Here is a 24595-nt window from a genome sequence, read left to right as displayed (position 1 = left end):
TTCCTGAATGCAAATGGCCTGGTACAGTCTGTTACAGACCCGCGTCCCGCCGGCGGGCAGCTCTAACTCATCCTCTGACACTTGTGGCAAACAATCCGTGGCGTTAGTGAACTTGGCACAAGCAGGCAGCCGGCATTTTGCTGAGGATGAATTGTTATTGAACAATCTCTTTGATTGATTGGGCAGAAATGGGAACTGGGCACCTTATAGACGCGTCCTTATACATCGCTGCATGGTACCGGGCGCGGTGCTGCGCCGCCTGCTCACCCGCTGCAATGGAAGATAAATAGTGATTTACCCATTTAATTCTTTCCCCGCATCAATATGTCACATAACTTCCAAACTTATTACAGATGAGAGCAAAATAGGACAATATTGTGACAATTATTCATTTTTATGCCGCGGAGCCTCTTCTCGCTGAGATGCTTTATCTGTGAGAGGGGACATTTGCGCCGTTTACTTATTAAAGGCCGGTAATAAGCCCCCTTGAAACATTGTTTTGACATTTAATGTGATTTTAAAATAGTCTTTGTGCCGGTGATGGATCCCGCGGCTCCTCAGTGAGTGCAGTAACGAGAGGGTTCTGTTACAGGGAGGATGTACTGTAGTGGGCTCAGGTCGTTCATCTAAATAAAGACATTCCCCCCCCCAAAAAAAGAACAAACTATGAGGGTGATTCAGGGCTGCTCGCTATGCAACGGTTGTTCACTACTTAGCGAGAGGCATAACGCCACCTGGCTAAACCCCCCGCCAGAGAATGCAAACACATCTGCTTGAATTAGGGATGGCCCTCGACCATCGATGATTTTAAATCATTGATGGTTTGTGGCCGATGTCGAATACTTTTGCCATCGATGTGGGAGTGCCAGATGGTTTCCCTACATCGATGGCAAAGGAGAAGCGATGTTTCCTGTTTTTTTTTTCAAGGTGCCAGGATACGGAGCATAGCTCCGCCCCCAACACCCGGAAGTCCCGTCCCCGTGTTCTGATTTGCCCACGGGCCAATCAGTTCAATAAAATGGATGACCATTGATAGCTAAAATTATCGATGGTTATCCATTAAATAGTTTGCCACTATCGATGGCTGGGTGCAGAATTGTCATTGATGGCAACCATCGATGGCGACTGCAACGATGGCCATCCCTAGCTCAAATGCGACCAAAGGAGAAAGAAATCATTGGATGGTCACCGTCTGAACTGACTTTTACTTCCGGTGGAGTCCGCTGATGAGGGGGTGGGCGTTTAAGTCATGTGACATCAGCCGCCCGCGCCCAGCAGGTATCGGCCTGACTGCGTTCCCTGGGGAATGCCCAAAAAACTCTGTCCGTTCCCCAGCTCCCCCCTCCCTCCGCCGACCCATGTGAATGCCTTGGAAGTGCGATTCATACAGGGGGGTCTGCACATGCCCAAATCCGCTCATTCGAATGCACAGACCCCCCACCCCTCCGAGTGGGTCCGAATCACCCTCTATATTACACCCATGAAATAAGTGGAGCGTTCATACCTACACTACTGGTCTATGGCCATAGGTTGACACCTTAAAAAGGTAGACATGGTTTAGGTCGACATGGACAAAATGTTGACACAAGCAATTGAAAATGTTGACATAGAAAAGGTTGACATGAAAAAAATCTTAACATGAGTTTTTCAAAAAGTTTTTCCAGAACAGGTGTTTTTTCCATCCTTAATCAGCCACGTGGATATAGAGGGAGAATATAATAATAATAATAATAACCATGCACAAAGCATGATAGCGATGGCGTTACGGAATAACACGTAGAACATTGATTTATATACGGTGGGTAGAATCCAGGCAAATATCTGGGGCGATATTTAACAGAGTGCGATTTTTAGACTCTTTTTCACAAAAAAAAGTCAGAAATTCTCACATTTAATAGGATGCGAATTGCACTAAAAATCGCACCATATCGCATGTTTTTGCCGCAAATTCGCATCTCATTAAATAGTCGAATTCTTCCCCAAAAAAATGCGATTTTGAAAAATACGATAAGGTGCGATTTCGGAACCTTACTAAAAATCGCATTACATTAAATCGCACCCATGGAATAAGGGAATTGTTCTGCAGAACAGGTTTATCTAGTAGATGTGCACCAGGGGGAAGCGGGGGGGGGGTGGGGGTGTGTTTTAAGGGTCATCTGACAACCCCCCGCCGACGGTTCCAGCAGAATAAATTGGGCGCAGGCAGATTACCGAGGCTCCTGCCCGTATTGTAGATGTGCCATTGCATTTATCTAGTGATGTAAATTGGTTTTATTGTGCTGACTCCGCGGGCGGCAGCCTCTTCCGTGACTTTACCTTTCTCTGTCTTATTTACAGCAACAACCAAAAAACAGCCGACAGACACTTCCCATATTTTGAATTAAATAGTGCGATGCGTCTGTCTCCCGCTGGCATCCATGACAGTTCTCATCCCGTGACGATAAAGGCTTCTAGGACAAGTTGTAACTTCCGTAACAAATATTCCGATGTTGTCGTTGATGTGACAAGAAAACACGTAATGAAGTAACAGAATCTCATTCTCTACCTGACAGCAGCCACTCAGCCCCGCCGTCTGCTGCTATCTAACGGGCTGGCAGGGACACCCGCAACATGGGAGCAGGCCGGCGTTATCTGCTGCAATCTAACGGGCTGGCAGGGGGGAACCGCACCATGGGAGCAGGCCGGCGTTATCTGCTGCAATTTAACGGGCTCGAAGGGGGGAACCGCACCATGGGAGCAGGCCGGCGTTATCTGCTGCAATCTAACGGGCTGGCAGGGACACCCGCACCATGGGAGCAGCCCCGCCGTCTGCTGCTATCTAACGGGCTGGCAGGGACACCCGCAACATGGGAGCAGGCCGGCGTTATCTGCTGCAATCTAATGGGCTGGAAGGGGGGAACCGTACCATGGGAGCAGGCCGGCGTTATCTGCTGCAATCTAACGGGCTCGAAGGGGGGAACCGCACCATGGGAGCAGGCCGGCGTTATCTGCTGCAATCTAACGGGCTGGCAGGGACACCCGCACCATGGGAGCAGCCCCGCCGTCTGCTGCTATCTAACGGGCTGGCAGGGACACCCGCACCATGGGAGCAGCCGGCGTTATCTGCTGCAATCTAACGGGCTGGCAGGGACACCCGCACCATGGGAGCAGCGCCGGCATTATCTACTGCAATCTTACGGGCCGGCAGGGACACCCGCACCATGGGAGCAGGCCGGCGTTATCTGCTGCAATCTAACGGGCCGGCCGGGACACCCGCATCATGGGAGCAGCCGGCGTTATCTGATGCAATCTAATGGGCTGGCAGGGACACCCGCACCAGGGGAGCAGGCCGGCGTTATCTGCTGCAATCTAGCGGGCTGGCAGGGACACCTGCATCATGGGAGCAGCCGGCGTTATCTGATGCAATCTAACGGGCCGGCAGGGACACCCGCACCATGGGAGCAGCCGGCGTTATCTGCTGCAATCTAATGGGCCGGCAGGGACACCCGCACCATGGGAGCAGCCGGCGTTATCTGCTGCAATCTAACGGGCCGGCAGGGACACCCGCACCATGGGAGCAGCCGGCGTTATCTGCTGCAATCTAACGGGCCGGCAGGGACACCCGCACCATGGGAGCAGCCGGCGTTATCTGCTGCAATCTAACGGGCCGGCAGGGACACCCGCACCATGGGAGCAGCCGGCGTTATCTGCTGCAATCTAACGGGCTGGCAGGGACACCCGCACCATGGGAGCAGCCGGCGTTATCTGCTGCAATCTAACGGGCCGGCAGGGACACCCGCATCATGGGAGCAGCCGGCGTTATCTGCTGCAATCTAACGGGCCGGCAGGGACACCCGCACCATGGGAGCAGGCCGGCATTATCTTCTGCAATCTTACGGGCCGGCAGGGACACCCGCACCATGGGAGCAGGCCGGCATTATCTGCTGCATTCTAACGGGCTGGCAGGGACACCTGCACCATGGGAGCAGCCGGCATTATCTGCTGCATTCTAACGGGCCAGCAGGGACACCCGCACCATGGGAGCAGGCCGGCATTATCTGCTGCAATCTAATGGGCCGGCAGGGACACCCGCACCATGGGAGCAGCGCCGGCATTATCTGCTGCATTCTAACGGGCTGGCAGGGACACCCGCACCATGGGAGCAGCCGGCATTATCTGCTGCATTCTAACGGGCCAGCAGGGACACCCGCACCATGGGAGCAGGCTGGCATTATCTGCTGCAATCTAACGGGCTGGCAGGGACACCCGCATCATGGGAGCAGCCGGCATTATCTGCTGCATTCTAACGGGCCAGCAGGGACACCCGCACCATGGGAGCAGGCTGGCATTATCTGCTGCAATCTAACGGGCTGGAAGGGACACCCGCACCATGGGAGCAGCCGGCGTTATCTGCTGCAATCTAATGGGCTGGCAGGGACACCCGCACCATGGGAGCAGCCGGCGTTATCTGCTGCAATCTAACGGGCTGGCAGGGACACCCGCACCATGGGAGCAGCCGGCGTTATCTGCTGCAATCTAACGGGCCGGCAGGGACACCCGCACCATGGGAGCAGCCGGCGTTATCTGCTGCAATCTAACGGGCCGGCAGGGACACCCGCACCATGGGAGCAGCCGGCGTTATCTGCTGCAATCTAACGGGCCGGCAGGGACACCCGCACCATGGGAGCAGCCGGCGTTATCTGCTGCAATCTAACGGGCCGGCAGGGACACCCGCATCATGGGAGCAGCCGGCGTTATCTGCTGCAATCTAACGGGCCGGCAGGGACACCCGCACCATTGGAGCAGGCCGGCATTATCTGCTGCAATCTTACGGGCCGGCAGGGACACCCGCACCATGGGAGCAGGCCGGCATTATCTGCTGCATTCTACCGGGCTGGCAGGGACACCCGCACCATGGGAGCAGCCGCCATTATCTGCTGCAATCTAACGGGCCAGCAGGGACACCCGCACCATGGGAGCAGCTGGCATTATCTGCTGCATTCTAACGGGCCAGCAGGGACACCCGCACCATGGGAGCAGGCCGGCATTATCTGCTGCAATCTAACGGGCCGGCAGGGACACCCGCACCATGGGAGCAGCGCCGGCATTATCTGCTGCATTCTAACGGGCTGGCAGGGACACCCGCACCATGGGAGCAGCCGGCATTATCTGCTGCATTCTAACGGGCCAGCAGGGACACCCGCACCATGGGAGCAGGCTGGCGTTATCTGCTGCAATCTAACGGGCTGGCAGGGACACCCGCATCATGGGAGCAGCCGGCATTATCTGCTGCAATCTAACAGGCTGGCAGGGACACCCGCATCATGGGAGCAGCCGGCATTATCTGCTGCAATCTAACGGGCCGGCAGGGACACCCGCATCATGGGAGCAGCCGGCATTATCTGCTGCAATCTAACGGGCCGGCACGGACACCCGCATCATTGGAGCAGGCCGGTGTTATCTGCTGCAATCTAACGGGCCGGCAGGGACACCCGCACCATGGGAGCAGGCTGGCATTATCTGCTGCAATCTAACGGGCTGGCAGGGACACCCGCATCATGGGAGCAGCCGGCATTATCTGCTGCAATCTAACAGGCTGGCAGGGACACCCGCATCATGGGAGCAGCCGGCATTATCTGCTGCAATCTAACGGGCCGGCAGGGACACCCGCACCATGGGAGCAGGCTGGCATTATCTGCTGCAATCTAACGGGCTGGCAGGGACACCCGCATCATGGGAGCAGCCGGCATTATCTGCTGCAATCTAACAGGCTGGCAGGGACACCCGCATCATGGGAGCAGCCGGCATTATCTGCTGCAATCTAACGGGCTGGCAGGGACACCCGCATCATGGGAGCAGCCGGCGTTATCTGCTGCAATCTAACGGGCCGGCAGGGACACCCGCACCATGGGAGCAGCCGGCATTATCTGCTGCATTCTAACGGGCCAGCAGGGACACCCGCACCATGGGAGCAGGCTGGCGTTATCTGCTGCAATCTAACGGGCTGGCAGGGACACCCGCATCATGGGAGCAGCCGGCATTATCTGCTGCAATCTAACAGGCTGGCAGGGACACCCGCATCATGGGAGCAGCCGGCATTATCTGCTGCAATCTAACGGGCCGGCAGGGACACCCGCATCATGGGAGCAGCCGGCATTATCTGCTGCAATCTAACGGGCCGGCACGGACACCCGCATCATTGGAGCAGGCCGGTGTTATCTGCTGCAATCTAACGGGCCGGCAGGGACACCCGCACCATGGGAGCAGGCTGGCATTATCTGCTGCAATCTAACGGGCTGGCAGGGACACCCGCATCATGGGAGCAGCCGGCATTATCTGCTGCAATCTAACAGGCTGGCAGGGACACCCGCATCATGGGAGCAGCCGGCATTATCTGCTGCAATCTAACGGGCCGGCAGGGACACCCGCACCATGGGAGCAGGCTGGCATTATCTGCTGCAATCTAACGGGCTGGCAGGGACACCCGCATCATGGGAGCAGCCGGCATTATCTGCTGCAATCTAACAGGCTGGCAGGGACACCCGCATCATGGGAGCAGCCGGCATTATCTGCTGCAATCTAACGGGCTGGCAGGGACACCCGCATCATGGGAGCAGCCGGCGTTATCTGCTGCAATCTAACGGGCCGGCAGGGACACCCGCACCATGGGAGCAGGCCGGCATTATCTGCTGCAATCTTACGGGCCGGCAGGGACACCCGCACCATGGGAGCAGGCCGGCATTATCTGCTGCATTCTAACGGGCTGGCAGGGACACCTGCACCATGGGAGCAGCCGGCATTATCTGCTGCATTCTAACGGGCCAGCAGGGACACCCGCACCATGGGAGCAGGCCGGCATTATCTGCTGCAATCTAACGGGCCGGCAGGGACACCCGCACCATGGGAGCAGCGCCGGCATTATCTGCTGCATTCTAACGGGCCAGCAGGGACACCCGCACCATGGGAGCAGGCTGGCATTATCTGCTGCAATCTAACGGGCTGGCAGGGACACCCGCATCATGGGAGCAGCCGGCATTATCTGCTGCATTCTAACGGACCAGCAGGGACACCCGCACCATGGGAGCAGGCTGGCATTATCTGCTGCAATCTAACGGGCTGGAAGGGACACCCGCACCATGGGAGCAGCCGGCGTTATCTGCTGCAATCTAATGGGCTGGCGGGGACACCCGCACCATGGGAGCAGCCGGCGTTATCTGCTGCAATCTAACGGGCTGGCAGGGACACCCGCACCATGGGAGCAGCCGGCGTTATCTGCTGCAATCTAACGGGCCGGCCTGGACACCCGCACCATGGGAGCAGCCGGCGTTATCTGCTGCAATCTAACGGGCCGGCAGGGACACCCGCACCATGGGAGCAGCCGGCATTATCTGCTGCAATCTAACGGGCCGGCAGGGACACCCGCACCATGGGAGCAGCCGGCGTTATCTGCTGCAATCTAACGGGCCGGCAGGGACACCCGCATCATGGGAGCAGCCGGCGTTATCTGCTGCAATCTAACGGGCCGGCAGGGACACCCGCACCATGGGAGCAGGCCGGCATTATCTGCTGCAATCTTACGGGCCGGCAGGGACACCCGCACCATGGGAGCAGGCCGGCATTATCTGCTGCATTCTAACGGGCTGGCAGGGACACCCGCACCATGGGAGCAGCCGGCATTATCTGCTGCAATCTAACGGGCCAGCAGGGACACCCGCACCATGGGAGCAGCCGGCATTATCTGCTGCATTCTAATGGGCCAGCAGGGACACCCGCACCATGGGAGCAGGCCGGCATTATCTGCTGCAATCTAACGGGCCGGCAGGGACACCCGCACCATGGGAGCAGCGCCGGCATTATCTGCTGCATTCTAACGGGCTGGCAGGGACACCCGCACCATGGGAGCAGCCGGCATTATCTGCTGCATTCTAACGGGCCAGCAGGGACACCCGCACCATGGGAGCAGGCTGGCGTTATCTGCTGCAATCTAACGGGCTGGCAGGGACACCCGCATCATGGGAGCAGCCGGCATTATCTGCTGCAATCTAACAGGCTGGCAGGGACACCCGCATCATGGGAGCAGCCGGCATTATCTGCTGCAATCTAACGGGCCGGCAGGGACACCCGCATCATGGGAGCAGCCGGCATTATCTGCTGCAATCTAACGGGCCGGCAGGGACACCCGCATCATTGGAGCAGGCTGGTGTTATCTGCTGCAATCTAACGGGCCGGCAGGGACACCCGCACCATGGGAGCAGGCTGGCATTATCTGCTGCAAACTAACGGGCTGGCAGGGACACCCGCATCATGGAAGCAGCCGGCATTATCTGCTGCAATCTAACAGGCTGGCAGGGACACCCGCATCATGGGAGCAGCCGGCATTATCTGCTGCAATCTAACGGGCCGGCAGGGACACCCGCATCATTGGAGCAGGCCGGTGTTATCTGCTGCAATCTAACGGGCCGGCAGGGACACCCGCACCATGGGAGCAGGCGGCGTTATCTGCTGCATTCTAACAGGCTGGCAGGGACACCCGCACCATGGGAGCAGCGCCGGCATTATCTACTGCAATCTAACGGGCTGGCAGGGACACCCGCATCATGGGAGCAGCCGGCATTATCTGCTGCAATCTAACAGGCTGGCAGGGACACCCGCATCATGGGAGCAGCGCCGGCATTATCTACTGCAATCTAACAGGCTGGCAGGGACACCCGCACCATGGGAGCAGGCCGGCATTATCTGCTGCAATCTTACGGGCCGGCAGGGACACCCGCACCATGGGAGCAGGCCGGCATTATCTGCTGCATTCTAACGGGCTGGCAGGGACACCTGCACCATGGGAGCAGCCGGCATTATCTGCTGCATTCTAACGGGCCAGCAGGGACACCCGCACCATGGGAGCAGGCCGGCATTATCTGCTGCAATCTAACGGGCCGGCAGGGACACCCGCACCATGGGAGCAGCGCCGGCATTATCTGCTGCATTCTAACGGGCTGGCAGGGACACCCGCACCATGGGAGCAGCCGGCATTATCTGCTGCATTCTAACGGGCCAGCAGGGACACCCGCACCATGGGAGCAGGCTGGCATTATCTGCTGCAATCTAACGGGCTGGCAGGGACACCCGCATCATGGGAGCAGCCGGCATTATCTGCTGCATTCTAACGGGCCAGCAGGGACACCCGCACCATGGGAGCAGGCTGGCATTATCTGCTGCAATCTAACGGGCTGGAAGGGACACCCGCACCATGGGAGCAGCCGGCGTTATCTGCTGCAATCTAATGGGCTGGCAGGGACACCCGCACCATGGGAGCAGCCGGCGTTATCTGCTGCAATCTAATGGGCTGGCAGGGACACCCGCACCATGGGAGCAGCCGGCGTTATCTGCTGCAATCTAACGGGCTGGCAGGGACACCCGCACCATGGGAGCAGCCGGCGTTATCTGCTGCAATCTAACGGGCCGGCAGGGACACCCGCACCATGGGAGCAGCCGGCGTTATCTGCTGCAATCTAACGGGCCGGCAGGGACACCCGCACCATGGGAGCAGCCGGCGTTATCTGCTGCAATCTAACGGGCCGGCAGGGACACCCGCACCATGGGAGCAGCCGGCGTTATCTGCTGCAATCTAACGGGCCGGCAGGGACACCCGCACCATGGGAGCAGCCGGCGTTATCTGCTGCAATCTAACGGGCCGGCAGGGACACCCGCACCATGGGAGCAGGCCGGCATTATCTGCTGCATTCTAACGGGCTGGCAGGGACACCCGCACCATGGGAGCAGCCGGCATTATCTGCTGCAATCTAACGGGCCAGCAGGGACACCCGCACCATGGGAGCAGCCGGCATTATCTGCTGCATTCTAATGGGCCAGCAGGGACACCCGCACCATGGGAGCAGGCCGGCATTATCTGCTGCAATCTAACGGGCCGGCAGGGACACCCGCACCATGGGAGCAGCGCCGGCATTATCTGCTGCATTCTAACGGGCTGGCAGGGACAACCGCACCATGGGAGCAGCCGGCATTATCTGCTGCATTCTAACGGGCCAGCAGGGACACCCGCACCATGGGAGCAGGCTGGCGTTATCTGCTGCAATCTAACGGGCTGGCAGGGACACCCGCATCATGGGAGCAGCCGGCATTATCTGCTGCAATCTAACAGGCTGGCAGGGACACCCGCATCATGGGAGCAGCCGGCATTATCTGCTGCAATCTAACGGGCCGGCAGGGACACCCGCATCATGGGAGCAGCCGGCATTATCTGCTGCAATCTAACGGGCCGGCAGGGACACCCGCATCATTGGAGCAGGCTGGTGTTATCTGCTGCAATCTAACGGGCCGGCAGGGACACCCGCACCATGGGAGCAGGCTGGCATTATCTGCTGCAAACTAACGGGCTGGCAGGGACACCCGCATCATGGAAGCAGCCGGCATTATCTGCTGCAATCTAACAGGCTGGCAGGGACACCCGCATCATGGGAGCAGCCGGCATTATCTGCTGCAATCTAACGGGCCGGCAGGGACACCCGCATCATTGGAGCAGGCCGGTGTTATCTGCTGCAATCTAACGGGCCGGCAGGGACAACCGCACCATGGGAGCAGGCGGCGTTATCTGCTGCATTCTAACAGGCTGGCAGGGACACCCGCACCATGGGAGCAGCGCCGGCATTATCTACTGCAATCTAACGGGCTGGCAGGGACACCCGCATCATGGGAGCAGCCGGCATTATCTGCTGCAATCTAACAGGCTGGCAGGGACACCCGCATCATGGGAGCAGCGCCGGCATTATCTACTGCAATCTAACAGGCTGGCAGGGACACCCGCACCATGGGAGCAGCGCCGGCATTATCTACTGCAATCTAACGGGCCGGCAGGGACACCCGCACCATGGGAGCAGGCCGGCATTATCTGCTGCAATCTAACGGGCTGGCAGGGACACCCGCATCATGGGAGCAGCCGGCATTATCTGCTGCAATCTAACAGGCTGGCAGGGACACCCGCATCATGGGAGCAGCCGGCATTATCTGCTGCAATCTAACGGGCCGGCAGGGACACCCGCATCATTGGAGCAGGCCGGTGTTATCTGCTGCAATCTAACGGGCCGGCAGGGACACCCGCACCATGGGAGCAGGCGGCGTTATCTGCTGCATTCTAACAGGCCGGCAGGGACACCCGCACCATGGAAGCAGCGTCGGCATTATCTACTGCAATCTAACGGGCTGGCAGGGACACCCGCACCATGGGAGCAGGCCGGCATTATCTGTTGCTATCTAACGGGCCGGCAGGGACACCCGCACCATGGGAGCAGCCGGCGTTATCTGCTGCAATCTAACGGGCCGGCAGGGACACCCGCATTATGGGAGCAGCCGGCATTATCTGCTGTAATCTAACGGGCCAGCAGGGACACCCGCACCATGGGAGCAGGCCGGCATTATCTGCTGCAATCTAACGGGCTGGCAGGGACACCCGCACCATGGGAGCAGCCGGCATTATCTGCTGCATTCTAACGGGCTGGCAGGGACACCCGCATCATGGGAGCAGGCCGGCATTATCTGCTGCAATCTAACGGGCTGGCAGGGACACCTGCATCATGGGACCAGCTGGCGTTGTCTGCTGCAATCTAACGGGCCGGCAGGGACACCCGCACCATGGGAGCAGGCGGCGTTATCTGCTGCATTCTAACAGGCTGGCAGGCTCGACATTCAAGTCAACATAGTCAAAGGGTAGATGTGATAATGGTTGACAGACCGTATCGCCGACATGAGTTTTTCACATCTTTTTCATACTTTACCATGCAAGAGGATGTGGAGGGGACCGAGATACATCAATTGGGGATTCATGAGCTACAACATACAAATCGATACCCCCAAACATAAAAACAAAGACAGCAGACCGCATGGATTCTGCTGAGACCCTGCCCCCCCCCCCCCCCCCCCTTCCGTGGCATCTGCTCCCCCATTGTTATACACTGCCTGGACACTGTCAACCAATTGAACCACAAAACTTTATTTTACGTTCTGTAATTTAAAACTATAATGCTTTTGTTTTTCGTAATACCAGTTTTCTCTTTGTGCATGAGTTTTGTGGTGTGGTGTACCTCATCCGTGACAGTCGCTCATTTCTGTATGTTATCTTACATATATGTTACTTACAGTACAGTAGTCACATGATTTCTTCAAGCTTCCTTCAGTCTTTACACTGTATATCAGAGGTTCCCAAACTTTTTTGAATCACGGCACCCTAGTGTATCAGAATATTTTTCAGGGCACCCCTAGACCAAAGTTTGTTACCAAGAATAAAAAAAAAAAATTAAATGAAATAAGTTGTGCTTATATGTCATCCTTATATGTCATCCTTAGGTCCAGTTATGTGGTGAGGAACACGATTCACTTCTGTTTCCACACATATTTTATAATTGGGAGCCCCAAGCACTGATTTTTCCTGTTTCATGGGCCATATATAATTTGAATTGGTTCTGGACCACCAACCTAAGGCACCCCTGCAAGTGCCCTGAGGCACCCCAGGGAGCCTAGGCGCACAGTTTGGGAACCACTGCTGTATATCAATGTCATGTTATGACCAGAACAGATAAAAGTAACAATACAGGTATGTAACAATCTGTATACAAAAAAGTTTATTTATTTAAATGTGTTACAAAAAAGGTTTCATGAATGTTCCCAAAGAATTTATATCTGATAACAAAGAAACAATTTCTGCTAAGTCCTAAACAAAACATACAGAAAGGTGACATCAGAGACAAAAACACGGCAGGAACAACAGTGACATCATTCAGTATGAGAAGCATTGGTACACTACAAAATTCAGTATGCGGTAAAACGCGCACTGTCCAGTAACTACAGACATCAATATACAGTATCTACATATATTTGTGTATATATATATATATATATATATATATATATATATATATACACATACAGTATATTTCTATATTCGATGTACAAGGGAGGTTCAATAAATAAGGTAACAAGACCTCTCAATATGTGAATGTATTCATCTTGTACATAAACATGTACTCAATAGTATGGTGTTGGTACAGATTATTTTCTCACATATTCCCCCATACTTGAGTAAGCATTTGATCCACTGGTATCTACTACCCAGGGGCTTTGTAGCCAGGTCAGGACTGTAGGTCTGTGGTGGAAGTGCTTGGCCGGCCGGATCGCAGCTTATCTTAAACGTCTGTTATCTAAGGCCGTGCCACAACCCTAGTCACATAACATGATATTATCGTCTTACACCTCAACACTTTGGTGATAAATCTCTGCTGCCTTAGACGCAGAAATCGGATCACACTTCGCACCTCAACGTGTGACTGTGTCCACCAGCCCAGCCATCTTACAGCTGATGTTGGGACAGTACGGCTGATATGAGGCTCATTCTAATGGCTGTGAGCGAATGCGGTGGTCTACCTGCTCTGGTGGGAAACTAGCCTGAAATAGAGAACATTACATACATGACAGGTCTTGTTACCTTACTTATTGAACCACCCTTGTAATTATGCATGTGCAGGGATGTTTTAGGTAAAGTACCCCTACTTAAGGCACTCTGGAGCGAGTAATGGGACATCACTAGAAAAACAGGTGCTACAGAAGATGTTCCAGCTATTTATTGAAGAAATTGATTAGTTGTAAATTTTGTCACAATACAAATCACTTGAAGAGCATTGTAATTGCAAAGGCAACACTTCACCGAAGAACAGGTCATCTGCCGCTGCTGTCAGACATCTCGCCAACCCCGGTTATTGGACCTCAACCCTATGTATTGCTTGTTTAAGGAGGTTTTTTAAGAACCAGGTGTATCATGTCCAATCTGTAAGACATTCTTAGATGTGCTTGTTATCTATCCTACGTGACATGTTATGTTCTGCTCTAGAGGTTTGCTATTCTTGGAATGGAAACTTTTGTTTATTACAATGGAGGACACAATGAACTCTTCAAGTGACTAAATCGCCACACCACCACCTGGTGGGCAAAATTTGTAACTGCAGTAGTATATTATAGATTATTTTTACTCTGAAGTACTCAAGGCTTATAACTATCTCCAGAATGCTCTCAAAGCAGGGAACTCTCATTTTAGCAACCCTGTATACACATACATACATGTAATATGCTACCACAGCATCATGTGCTCAGCACTGAGAGGTATTGTGTATATGAAGTAGATATGTATAAAACAAGTTGCTTGCTACAAACAGCTGAACTAAAAAAATATACTGATATAAAAGTTCCGTTATCATTCTTCATGCTTCATAAAAAAACAGCAATACAAAATCATTTGTCAATTCAACGTCTACAAAGAGGAACGTCCTTTTAAAGCATAATTATGTCAAGTATTTGTTCACAGTACTTGTTATTACAACAGCGTTCAGGATCTGAGGTCCAGGTAGGTAGACACACCTGGCATGCGTGCGTCGTATGCGGAATTACCGGGGCGCCTCCTAACTACCCCTATTCTAATGCACAGCACAAGAGGCCTGAGTGGTAGTAATTTGGCTGTGTGCAGGCGGATACAGTAACATGTGGACACCAAAGGCTGTTACGTCTAAGTGTGGGAAGCCACAGCGGGGTGCACTGAAGGTCAATGAGATAGCGCTGTGGGCGGAACTAACTGTTCCTGCAGCTTTCCTGGAGGTGAACAACAGCTGGACATGATCCAGACAAACAGAAACAAAATTTAAGACAAAAATAAGAAGAGGTCGGAGGGGGGATGCGGACACAAAGTCCTGGTACTGGTGGCATAGTCCTAGATTTTAGGAGGCTGTTCTGTAAACCACCTGAAATGAAGGTGTGTCCCACTTCATGTTGCTTAGAGAGGGGGTGCGACATGCACCTCACAGTGGTATGGACACTAGTGCTACAGTGTAGGTAAAGAGGAACGTGGAAGAAACGTGGCACTGTCTGAAGTGGTAGCCACACCCCTTGCAAGATGGCCACTCCCACTCTAGTGGTGGCACCCAGACTTGTGAGAGAACGGTTTCCCCACCTCCTGTCATCGGGGACCCCCAACAACATGAGGCCTGTGCCAGATAACCCCACTTTCAGTTCCGTAAAATAAGTTTTTAAGGAGAATTCTGTCAATGAAAGATCTATTCCAGCAAAACCATCAGTTTTTTTCATGGGCCCGATTCAGTCCTGCTCACTGGGCTGCTAGTGTTCGGAGCCAGATGAGCAGGTAATCCCGCCCATGTGCAGGGCTGTGTATGTGTTTGCAGCCGTGCACACAGAGGTAGGTCCATTTGAAATCATTCCCCATTGAAAGTATTCCCTCCATTCACAAGCGCCAGGTCCAGACTCACTCAGCGCTGTGAAGGCCATAGGGAGAAGGAGGCCGCCGACCCTCCCAACGGCTGGGGAACGCCTGCATTTTCTGGGGCACTCCTGGAAAACGCAGGGTTACTGCCCCCAAACAGCTGCAGGGTGTCAATCATACGGGCATGCGCACAGTGTACCGTATGCATGGCCATCCAATAATCGCAAGGTCTGAATCGGGCTGCATGTACTTTGCAGAGTAGCGGTGGTTTATTGGCCCTGTCTAGCCCGCTCTGTTTCCACTGTTGTATGTAGAGGCTGAGACCCGATGCTTTTTTGGCATTGAACTACATTTCCCATCATGCACTGCTTCCATGCGATACAGTCTCTAGGTCTACAAGCATTAGGCCGACACCACTAGGTCAACATGCAGGAAGGTCAACATGGCTGAAGGGCGACACGGGTTAGGTCGACATGGGTTAGGTCGACAGTCAAAAGGTCGACATGGGGTTTTTCACTTTTTTGGAACCGACATGTGCCGACGGGCGGTATTTCATGCCTTACCATCCACTGGGGCGTGGTGGGAGAATAACAATAACATAGCACCGAGCCCGAAGTATGGCAAGCACAGCGAGCCATGTGAGGGGACGCGGTGCTACGTTTCTGTGTCCATGTAGACTGTGTCGACATTCGGGACAAAAAACATGAAACCCCCATGTCGACTGTTTGACTGTCAACCTTCCCCATGTCGACATAATTATTGTGTCAACCTAATGACCCTGTTGACCTAACCTATGTCGACCTTCAGTCATGTCGATCTTCATGCATGTCGACCTGGTGGTGTCGACCTAATGCTTGTTGACGTAGTTGCTGTCTATCCAATGATCCATACCCGCTTCCATGCCTGGGGTCCAGCCACAGACAACATGGGGCGTTAAAGAAACCAAAGGTTGATAATTGCTCCTCAAGACAACGATGATAGGTCTGAGTTCAACTTAGAGACGGCCACCGATGGTTTTCCAATAATGCAAAAAGCAAAACATCTGGTTCTCCCCCCTCGATGGCAAAAGTATTCAACATCGGCCATAAACCATCGATGTTTTCAAATCATCGATGGTCGATGGCCATCCCTAGTTCATCTCTGCAGGAACAATACAGTCAAGAACAGAAAATGTGAGATTAAAATGTTTGCTCAGAGAACAACACGAATATCAAAAGAAAAAGACAAAAGGACATAACATTACACAGATGCTATCAATACGTAAAATCCCAAATGATACATTAAAAAAAATCAATACATACAGTATGGTAGAATTAGGGCTGTACCCAGGCTGGGCAGGGGTGCATGTAACACTGACACTACCAAATAACCAGAGCTCTGTAGGTAAGGTAAGACGTAACAGATTGTAGTGGGATCTGTACAGTACCGTGTTCTAGAGGGATGCGGTCATTTGGTCTACTGCATTATGGTCGACAGTCATTAGGTCGAATCCATTAGGTCGACATGCTAAAAGGTCGACATGACTCTAGGTCGACATGGGAAAAGGTCGACATGATTCTAGTTCAAAAGGTCATTAGTTCGACAGGTCATTAGTTCGACAAGGTCATTAGTTCGACATTGTCTATGTCGACATTCACAAGGTCGACATGGAGTTTTTCACTGTTTTTTGAGCCAACATGTGCCGACAGGCGGTATTTCATGCCCTACCATCCACTAGGGCGTGGTGGGAGAATAAAATAGTGTGCCGAGCGTAGCGAGGCACCGTGCCCGACGCATTGCGAGCGCAGCGAGCGATGCGAGGGGATGCAGTGCACTTTAAACTGTGTCCATGTCGACTGTGTTGACATTCAGGTAAAAAAAACAGTGAAAAACCCCATGTCGACCTTGTGAATGTCGACATAGACAATGTCGAACTAATGACCTTGTCGAACTAATGACCTGTCGAACTAATGACCTTTCGACCTAGAATCATGTCGACCTTTTCCCATGTCGACCTAGAATCATGTCGACCTTTTAGCATGTCGACCTAATGGATTTGACCTAATGACTTTCTACCATAATGCAATAGACCAAATGATCCCAACCCGTTCTAGAACGTTGGTTGGTTGGCGCATACCACCGTGGCCTTATTGCATCAGACTAGCTGTGGGCTCCTGTGTCATTTCCTTACAGGGAACCATATATTGCCCTTGTGTGACAATATCTAGGTAACAACGTCTAATTAGGAGGAAACCTCACTTTAAACCAATCCCTTTTGCATAAAGTGCATACAACGCACAGTAGGTTGTCGGGGTGATTCTGCTGAGTGTTCCAGACACGTGCTGTCTTCGTTATATTAAGGTCAGGACCAGACCGGGTTGGTAAATGTTATATTGTGCAGCTTCGCCCACTTTGCAAAGACGCGTTTTTCTGTCATAAATCTATGTCCGCCGTACGGAGCGTTTTCATGCAGGATATATTCTTCACACTCGTATTTCCCTGGTTCGTAGTAATGATAAGGAACTCTCCGGAAACTGTTCGTCCTGAAACAAAGTATGGGGTTTGAAAGATGATTTGTGTTTAGGAAAGAAAAAAATGTTTTTGGACAGAAAACGGGTGTTTTGAACGGTAACCAGACCATGAATGCAAATCTGCTGGTCTGCTTTCCACCCGCAGCCGCGCTTAGCCCACCAACTATATCACACACGGGAATCTGGACATTGCTAGCCCTCAGCTCAGACCTGGGGTATTGCCCACATTGATGAAGTCTTATCCCCTCCTCACCATATCTGACCTCAACTTAAAGCTCCCGCCGGTCATCTCAGCTCCTTCTCTCACTAACACCTCTCCTCCACCTTGGCCCCTTCTTCTCACCGTCGCCTTGCTTCAAGTACTGCCATCCTCTAGATCTCGGCACCCAACCAACCTACTGGTTTTTTAAATGCACCCTTAAATCGTATCATACCGGGATGCAGTTAATATTCGATGGTCGGAATCCTGGTGCCAGAACTCTGACATGGTACAAAGGAGCAGATTTATTAAGCCTGGTGAAGTTATAAAGTGGCCGGTGACAACGCTCCAGTCAATGAGCCCCAAACTGTCATGTTACAGGCTGTGTTTGAAACATGGCAGTTATGAGTGGATCGGCTGCTGCATTCTCACCGGCCACTTTATCCCTTCACCAGGCTTAATAAATCTGCCCCAGAATACCAACGCTGGAATCTGTAAGTACAGTACTGTATGTGGAGTCTTGCGTCAATGTGTGTGTGTGTGGGGGGGGGCGGGATTGTTTAGGTTTAGGCACTAAGGGGGTCTTAGGTGTGGAGGGTGAGGGTTAGGCCGCAGACAGGGATGGTTGGGTGGAGGGGGGGGGGGGGGGGCAGGTGCGTTGCCCGGGAAAACCTTGGGGGGGGGTTTTAATTTCTAAAATTGCTGTAAAATTTCGTCTTATGCTGTGCCAAGGCCCAAGGTTGTAATATGTTAATACCTCCACCATCATGTTACAATGTGTTTGCACTGATACTCAATGACCGCAATGAAATCAGGTATGGAGTTTTTGTTTGACTTGATAGCTTGTGTGTGTTGATGAATTCCACATCCACTCCTGAGATTTAGCACCTATGATGCATTTATTTTTTGTGTGTTCATGTGTGTTGTACTTTTTTGTGTGTGTGTGTTGCAGTGTATGTGGGTGGGTGTTGTACTGTGAGTGGTATGTTATGTGTGTGTGTGTTGTGTTGTGTGTATCTAACCAATGTGTAAGTGTGTGAGGTGCGTTACGTATACATGTGTGTGTAGTGTGCTGTGTGTATCTGTGCAATATTTAAGTGTGTGTTGAGTGCTTGTGTATCTGTGCAATGTTTAGATGTGTGTGTGTGTTTTCCTGTTTTTTTTGTGTGTGTGTTGTAGTGTATGTGGGTGTGTGTTGTACTGTGTGTGGTGTGTTATGTATGTGTGTGTGTGTTGTGTGTATCTGCCCAATGTGTAAATGTGTGAGTTGCACTACAGTACATAGTGTATGTATTTGCATTCATACTGAATGATAGCAATAAAATCAGGTGTGGAGTTGTTCCTTCAATCATCAGTTTCCCAGATCGTCAATCTTTTTTCCATGAACAAAGGCAAATTGAACCTTGGTGTTTTATAAATGTCCAGAGGTACCTTATTGCCAAATTTGGCGGCTCTGAGTGCCACAGTGTCTCAGCAATGTGACAGACATGCACACACACTCTTCAACTTATATAGATTGTATATTTATATAGCGCCACAAGGGTTCAGCAGCACCTGACAGTACATTGATGAGCAAAAAACAAATAAATAGTGAATTACAGTACAAGGCAATTTAGGACAAGTACATGGTAAATAAAGACTGTTCAATCGGGGGCAGGACACACAATTATCAGGGTGGCAGAGCTATATTCTAAGAAAAGCATGAGGAGAGAGGGCCCTGCTCGTGAGGGAGATGGTGCTTTTTGGGATGCTGGTGGTGTTCTCCTGCAGTTTGTATTCCTTTTTACCCTGTACGGCGCTGCATTCATTTTATGGCACCTTATAAATAATAGTTAATATTAATAATCATGGCTGCCCCTTATTGGCCTATAAGATGTCTATTGGTCTACAGAGCTATCGATATGTGCTATGTCAGAGATGAGAAGGTTGTGTTACTGGTGACACCCTATGCCGGCTATAACTACAAGTGAGATTAGGAACACTGTACATTTATAGTACTGCCCGGTACATGGATCCCTGATCACCTTACCTGCAATATGTGTCGTTTATCATTCCGTAGGCGTGGATCCCATCGCAGGCGTCCATTGCCAGGATCAGCGTGAACCAACCAGTGCTGAGATACGATCCCGACTGAACCCTGCAAGACACAGAGAACCGGGAGAGATCTGAGCAGAGAGATCAGACAGGTCACATTATGACGTGAGCCAATCACACTGTGGTACGCCGGTGACGGCACAATGGAGACACCGGCAGACTACATTCGGGGCCCTGTCTGCCCTGTACTCATTGGCCATTTCCCACTCAGCTAGCCCTTCATCAGGGGCAGGACAAAACACAACCATAATTCATTTGTGGGACTCAAAATTACAGTGGCCTCTAACGACCATAATGAGGCTTATTCTGAGTTGCCAGTATAGTGGCGGCAGCTGCGGGCCGGTGGGGAAGCCTGGCATAACTAGGGTAGCCCCTTCTCTCTGCATCCTAGCTGCTAAGGCAGGCGCCGGGCTGCCATGTCACCCAGCTGCCAGGAACCATCATTCGTCACTTAGACTGCGGTCACATTTTCCAGAATGCGCCGCGCAGTTTAAGCTCTTGCGCATGTGTAGAATTGCCAAAATCGCCCAATTGCAATTTTAGTAATTCAGTGACTCAAGCTAAATCGGGCAACAAAAATGACTTCTGTGCAGTTTGCGTCTGAGAAGTGAGACCCCGTTACCCTCCCACATTTATAAATAATGCGTAGGACTATGGGAGGACTCCTTGCTGCAAAACTAAATTCTGCTTCTACATAAACCTAGCCTCTGTCCTATATGCCCCAATATGCATGCGCTCAGTACACTATGCACATGCGCAAGCTGTCTGTACAGAGCAAGCGAAGGCGGTAACACTGTGTTTTCTGGGGGTGTCGACCGTTGGGAGGGGGCAGCTGCTGACATCATTAGCGCACACCTTCGCAGTGCTGAGTAAGGCTGACCTTACGTGGTGCTTGCGAACAGCGGGGAATCCATTCGATGGTGGGTGATCACGAACGGATTTCTCCGTTTGTACGATTGTGAACACATTCTGGGCCCATGATGTTGTGTAAATCGGAGCGCACACACCTGGAAACACCAGTGCACAGATCCCTGCTCCTAGGCGGACGCTGCATCTATACATTCAGCTAAATCAGGCGGATAACGCTTGTTCCAGGTCTTTGCAACCAATAAACTTCATACTAACAAGAGACCGAATTAAATTCCGTGCGTTATTAACACGGGAACAAAACCTACTTTATTTTCTAATTAATATTTCACTCTAAGCCTTAAAATTCCTGAAACAAGATAAATTAATAATAGATTTTCCGTCAGAGATTAAAGTCGGCTGCCTGCAGGTAATATATATCTCTGTATGGGGCCGTCATGTAGCATAGAGGTTCTATACCGTGTTCTAACGTGCTGCAATATGTATGGCTATACGGATCCTTATCAGCAGGGGACCTGTCCTGTTATATTGCAACCATGAATCTCTATCTCCGGTCACTGCGTAACGCTCAGCAATAATCTCTCCGATAATAATACGGACTATTGTTTAGAGTTCCACTTAATCATACTGTAATTGTTTGTATTCGTAACGCTCAGGCTACGAATATTAAATGGATTTCAATACAAATTGTTATTAAATGTTTTTTTTTTTTTAAATCACTTAAACCCTTCCTCCAGTATTTTATAAAGGGAGAGAGGCGTGGTCGCAAAACAGTACCCCCCCCCACCAATTAAAATTAGACCACACAGTAACACAATCTTATTCACATTATACCACATGTATCTCCCCTGCTTCATAGTACACCACATAGAAGTGCCCTTTATTCACGTCACACCCCACAGTAGTACCCCTTATACCTGTTATGCCATCCAGTATTGTTCCTTATACACATTTCCCACAGTAGTAGTAAAATGACAAAAGGACAACGTGTATAAGTTGACAATCATGGACAAAATTTTGACAAAAAAAGGACAACGTAGAAACGGTCGTCGTGTGAAAATGTCGGCATGAGTTTTTCATGGATTTTTGTGTTGATGTCGACACCTGTCAACATGCACCCTCAATTAGTGTACCTAGCTTTGCTTGCCACATTTTACCGTTCCCATGTGGATATTATGAAAAATAAAAAAATTGCTGCGCTGCCCCCCTGGAAGTGCCATCGCTAGGCAAGTGCCTCATAAGCCCTAAGCGATCTGTACCTTAGAGTAATAACCCCGAGAACAGGTCCAGCAGTGTGCGGCGGTGACATCTGTCAGGTACATAGGTGATAGCAGTGCGCACAGGTGTAGTAATCCCCGTCCCCACAGAGCTACATACTGTAGGTATTCTGTATTCCGCCCGTCTTCCCCACAGTTACAATTTGTACTTTTCTGGAAGAGCAGTGAAGGGAGATTTTTCCATTCTGTATTTCAGAAGTACTGCTTCACTCCACACGCTGACTGCCGCCTGACACTCAATCTCGCCCGGAGGCTGCGGATCAGCAGGTAAAAGTAGAAATTCTATTAGTTTCTCGACCTAGGGTTTACAACATTCATTTTATACGGAATCAAAATCCTACACATGAATAGGTAGGCAGAATAATGTCCCCTGTCCCCCCCCCCCCCCCCCCTCCACCCAAACTGTCCTCGTGCCAATTACCTGGCGAGGAGGAAAACCCTCTGTCTGCAGATACAGGGATGGGGGACTGTGACATATTGCTGGCACACCTGGTTGTGTTACAGTGGCGATGCAGGGGGGGGGGGGGGCAGGACTGCGGGAGAACGTCTAGCAGGGAAATGAGGTTCTGGGAGGTTAATGACTTGTTTCGGAGACAAGATTGTTGAATAAAGAAGTGGGATTTATCGGAATAAATAATGTTTTCGGAGAGGATGAAATAAAGCTGATGGAAAAACCCTGTTACTGGCTTCCGTCTGCAGTAAAAGTGTAATATTGAAGTGGATGTATTATATATTTCTATACTATATTTTATACATATACGTATCCAGGGCCGGTGTAAGGTTCTCTGCACCCCAAGCAAATAAATCTACTGCCCCCCCCCCCCAACACCACACTGCCACCAATACCCCCTGTCCAGCTCCACAAGTGAAAGTGTGGATGTGGCGACGTAGAAGTTTGACAGCCAAAAACTGCATCCAGTGCAGCAAAGATGTCTTCCATATAGACGTTCTTCATTTTGGGATAAGCAGGAGACACTTCACTAAAATAATATAAACTGATCAAAGCTAATAGAAAAAAAAACTGCCAGTTATTAGGAATTGTCTATATTGACCTGTGCAAAACGTATTTTAGGATCAAACGCCAATCGTACTTTCCTTTAAAAGTCAATAAAACCATAACCTACTGAAGAGGAGAATAATCCCCGCAAAGGGGAGATAATTAGCGCTATGGTTTGGGAAAGGCTGATGGGGCTGAGGGTGGCACCTGGGGCCCTTGCCATCTTAAATCATTCCAAAAAAGGGTATCAGGAAGAGTAAATGTGGGTTTGGGTCAAAAAAGCTGAGGGTGTGCTTTATTTAGGCAGTAGTGTCCCCCCCCCACACACACACAAGAACGAGTCTTGATTACTTAGGAGGAGGACTTGTAGTCATTAGGACCAGTTCCCATAATGGCCACAAATCACGGATTCCCCAACAAAGGGCAAGGCCAGGATAACATCCCCCCCCCCCTCTTTCCCGCTTATTTAACAAGGCGGGCGTCAGGGTGACCTACTCTTCACGGAGTCTGTTAAACGACCTAAACATTTCTGGCCTAGTTAAAGCGACGGCAAGTATGATGTTGTGCCCGCGTGCGCAGGACTTTGTGGCGCGGTCAGACGCACCGGGAACATTAGCGGCCTTCTCTTGCGCCGAAAGCTACATTAGTCCGCAGCTGGCCCAGTTCAGGTGAGCGCAGGACTTTATTTAATGTGGGATTATTTTCTGGTATTTTCATTTATTTTTACATAAAGATCTTGTTCCCGTCACTGAGAACAGACGTGTAGCCACACAGCTGCAAATTGATTTAGATCCGCAGGGCTGCAACACGGTGCAGGGAACCAGATGAGAATTGTCAGTTTCCTGCTGAAATCATTTGTAGCACTGCAAGTCCCATCAAGCCCTCCCGGCATGGCGGAAAGCACAGAACAGAATGTTCCTTCTTCCATGTAATCCGGTGTCTCTGAATTGTGCATCACACGTCCTGCATTGTTCATCGCAGTCAGCGGGGAGCTTCAATCCAATGAAATATGTATGTAGGGGAATGTGCGCACATTGCGAGTATGCGGTGTAACTGAGGATCATTGTATCAGCAGGGTGACCTGGGCACCGAATACAATAACAGAGCGGCATTATTGCAGAGATCCCATCTCACAGGCGGCTGTCCTCCTATTCCAATCCCTGACAGCGCCAGCGCTGGGCCTTTCTCTCAGCTCAGTCACATGCACAGAACCTGAGACTGCAAATGTCACCGCACAATAAGTCTTCATTAGGTGACGCTCCCTGGGGTCCGGATACCGCTGCTTCCCGCCAATATCTTCTTCTCCGGTCAAAGAAGATCACCCCTGCTATTTCCACTTGTAAACCTGGACTCATGAAGCAAATGCTGGTGTGATGACTGTTCTGGTGCTGGAAATGTACAGCC

At 51.6% G+C, this 24595-nt stretch overlaps 1 protein-coding gene across 2 annotated transcripts in view; it reads right to left on the bottom strand.

Moving 5' to 3' along the window:
• The window catches only part of ST6GALNAC3 (ST6 N-acetylgalactosaminide alpha-2,6-sialyltransferase 3), a 377640-nt gene that overhangs the window by 129905 nt on the left and 223140 nt on the right, over nt 1-24595 (bottom strand). Inside the window, exons 4-5 of one of the 2 annotated variants that reach the window (XM_083157784.1) lie at nt 19986-20093; nt 17296-17769 (exon numbers count right to left, since the gene is read on the bottom strand). The exons of the other annotated variant lie outside the window; for it this stretch is intronic. Of the exons in view, the coding sequence (XP_083013910.1) occupies nt 17589-17769; nt 19986-20093 (289 nt within the window). The 3' untranslated portion in view covers nt 17296-17588. Of the gene's footprint in view, nt 1-17295; nt 17770-19985; nt 20094-24595 lie in introns of those variants that run through there. 2 annotated transcript variants of the gene reach the window in all.

Source organism: Crinia signifera, chromosome 8 (assembly GCF_055691185.1).
Source record: "Crinia signifera chromosome 8, ASM5569118v1, whole genome shotgun sequence".
Classification (NCBI taxonomy): Eukaryota; Metazoa; Chordata; class Amphibia; order Anura; family Myobatrachidae; genus Crinia; species Crinia signifera.
This window is presented reverse-complemented; position numbering and strand designations above follow the sequence as displayed.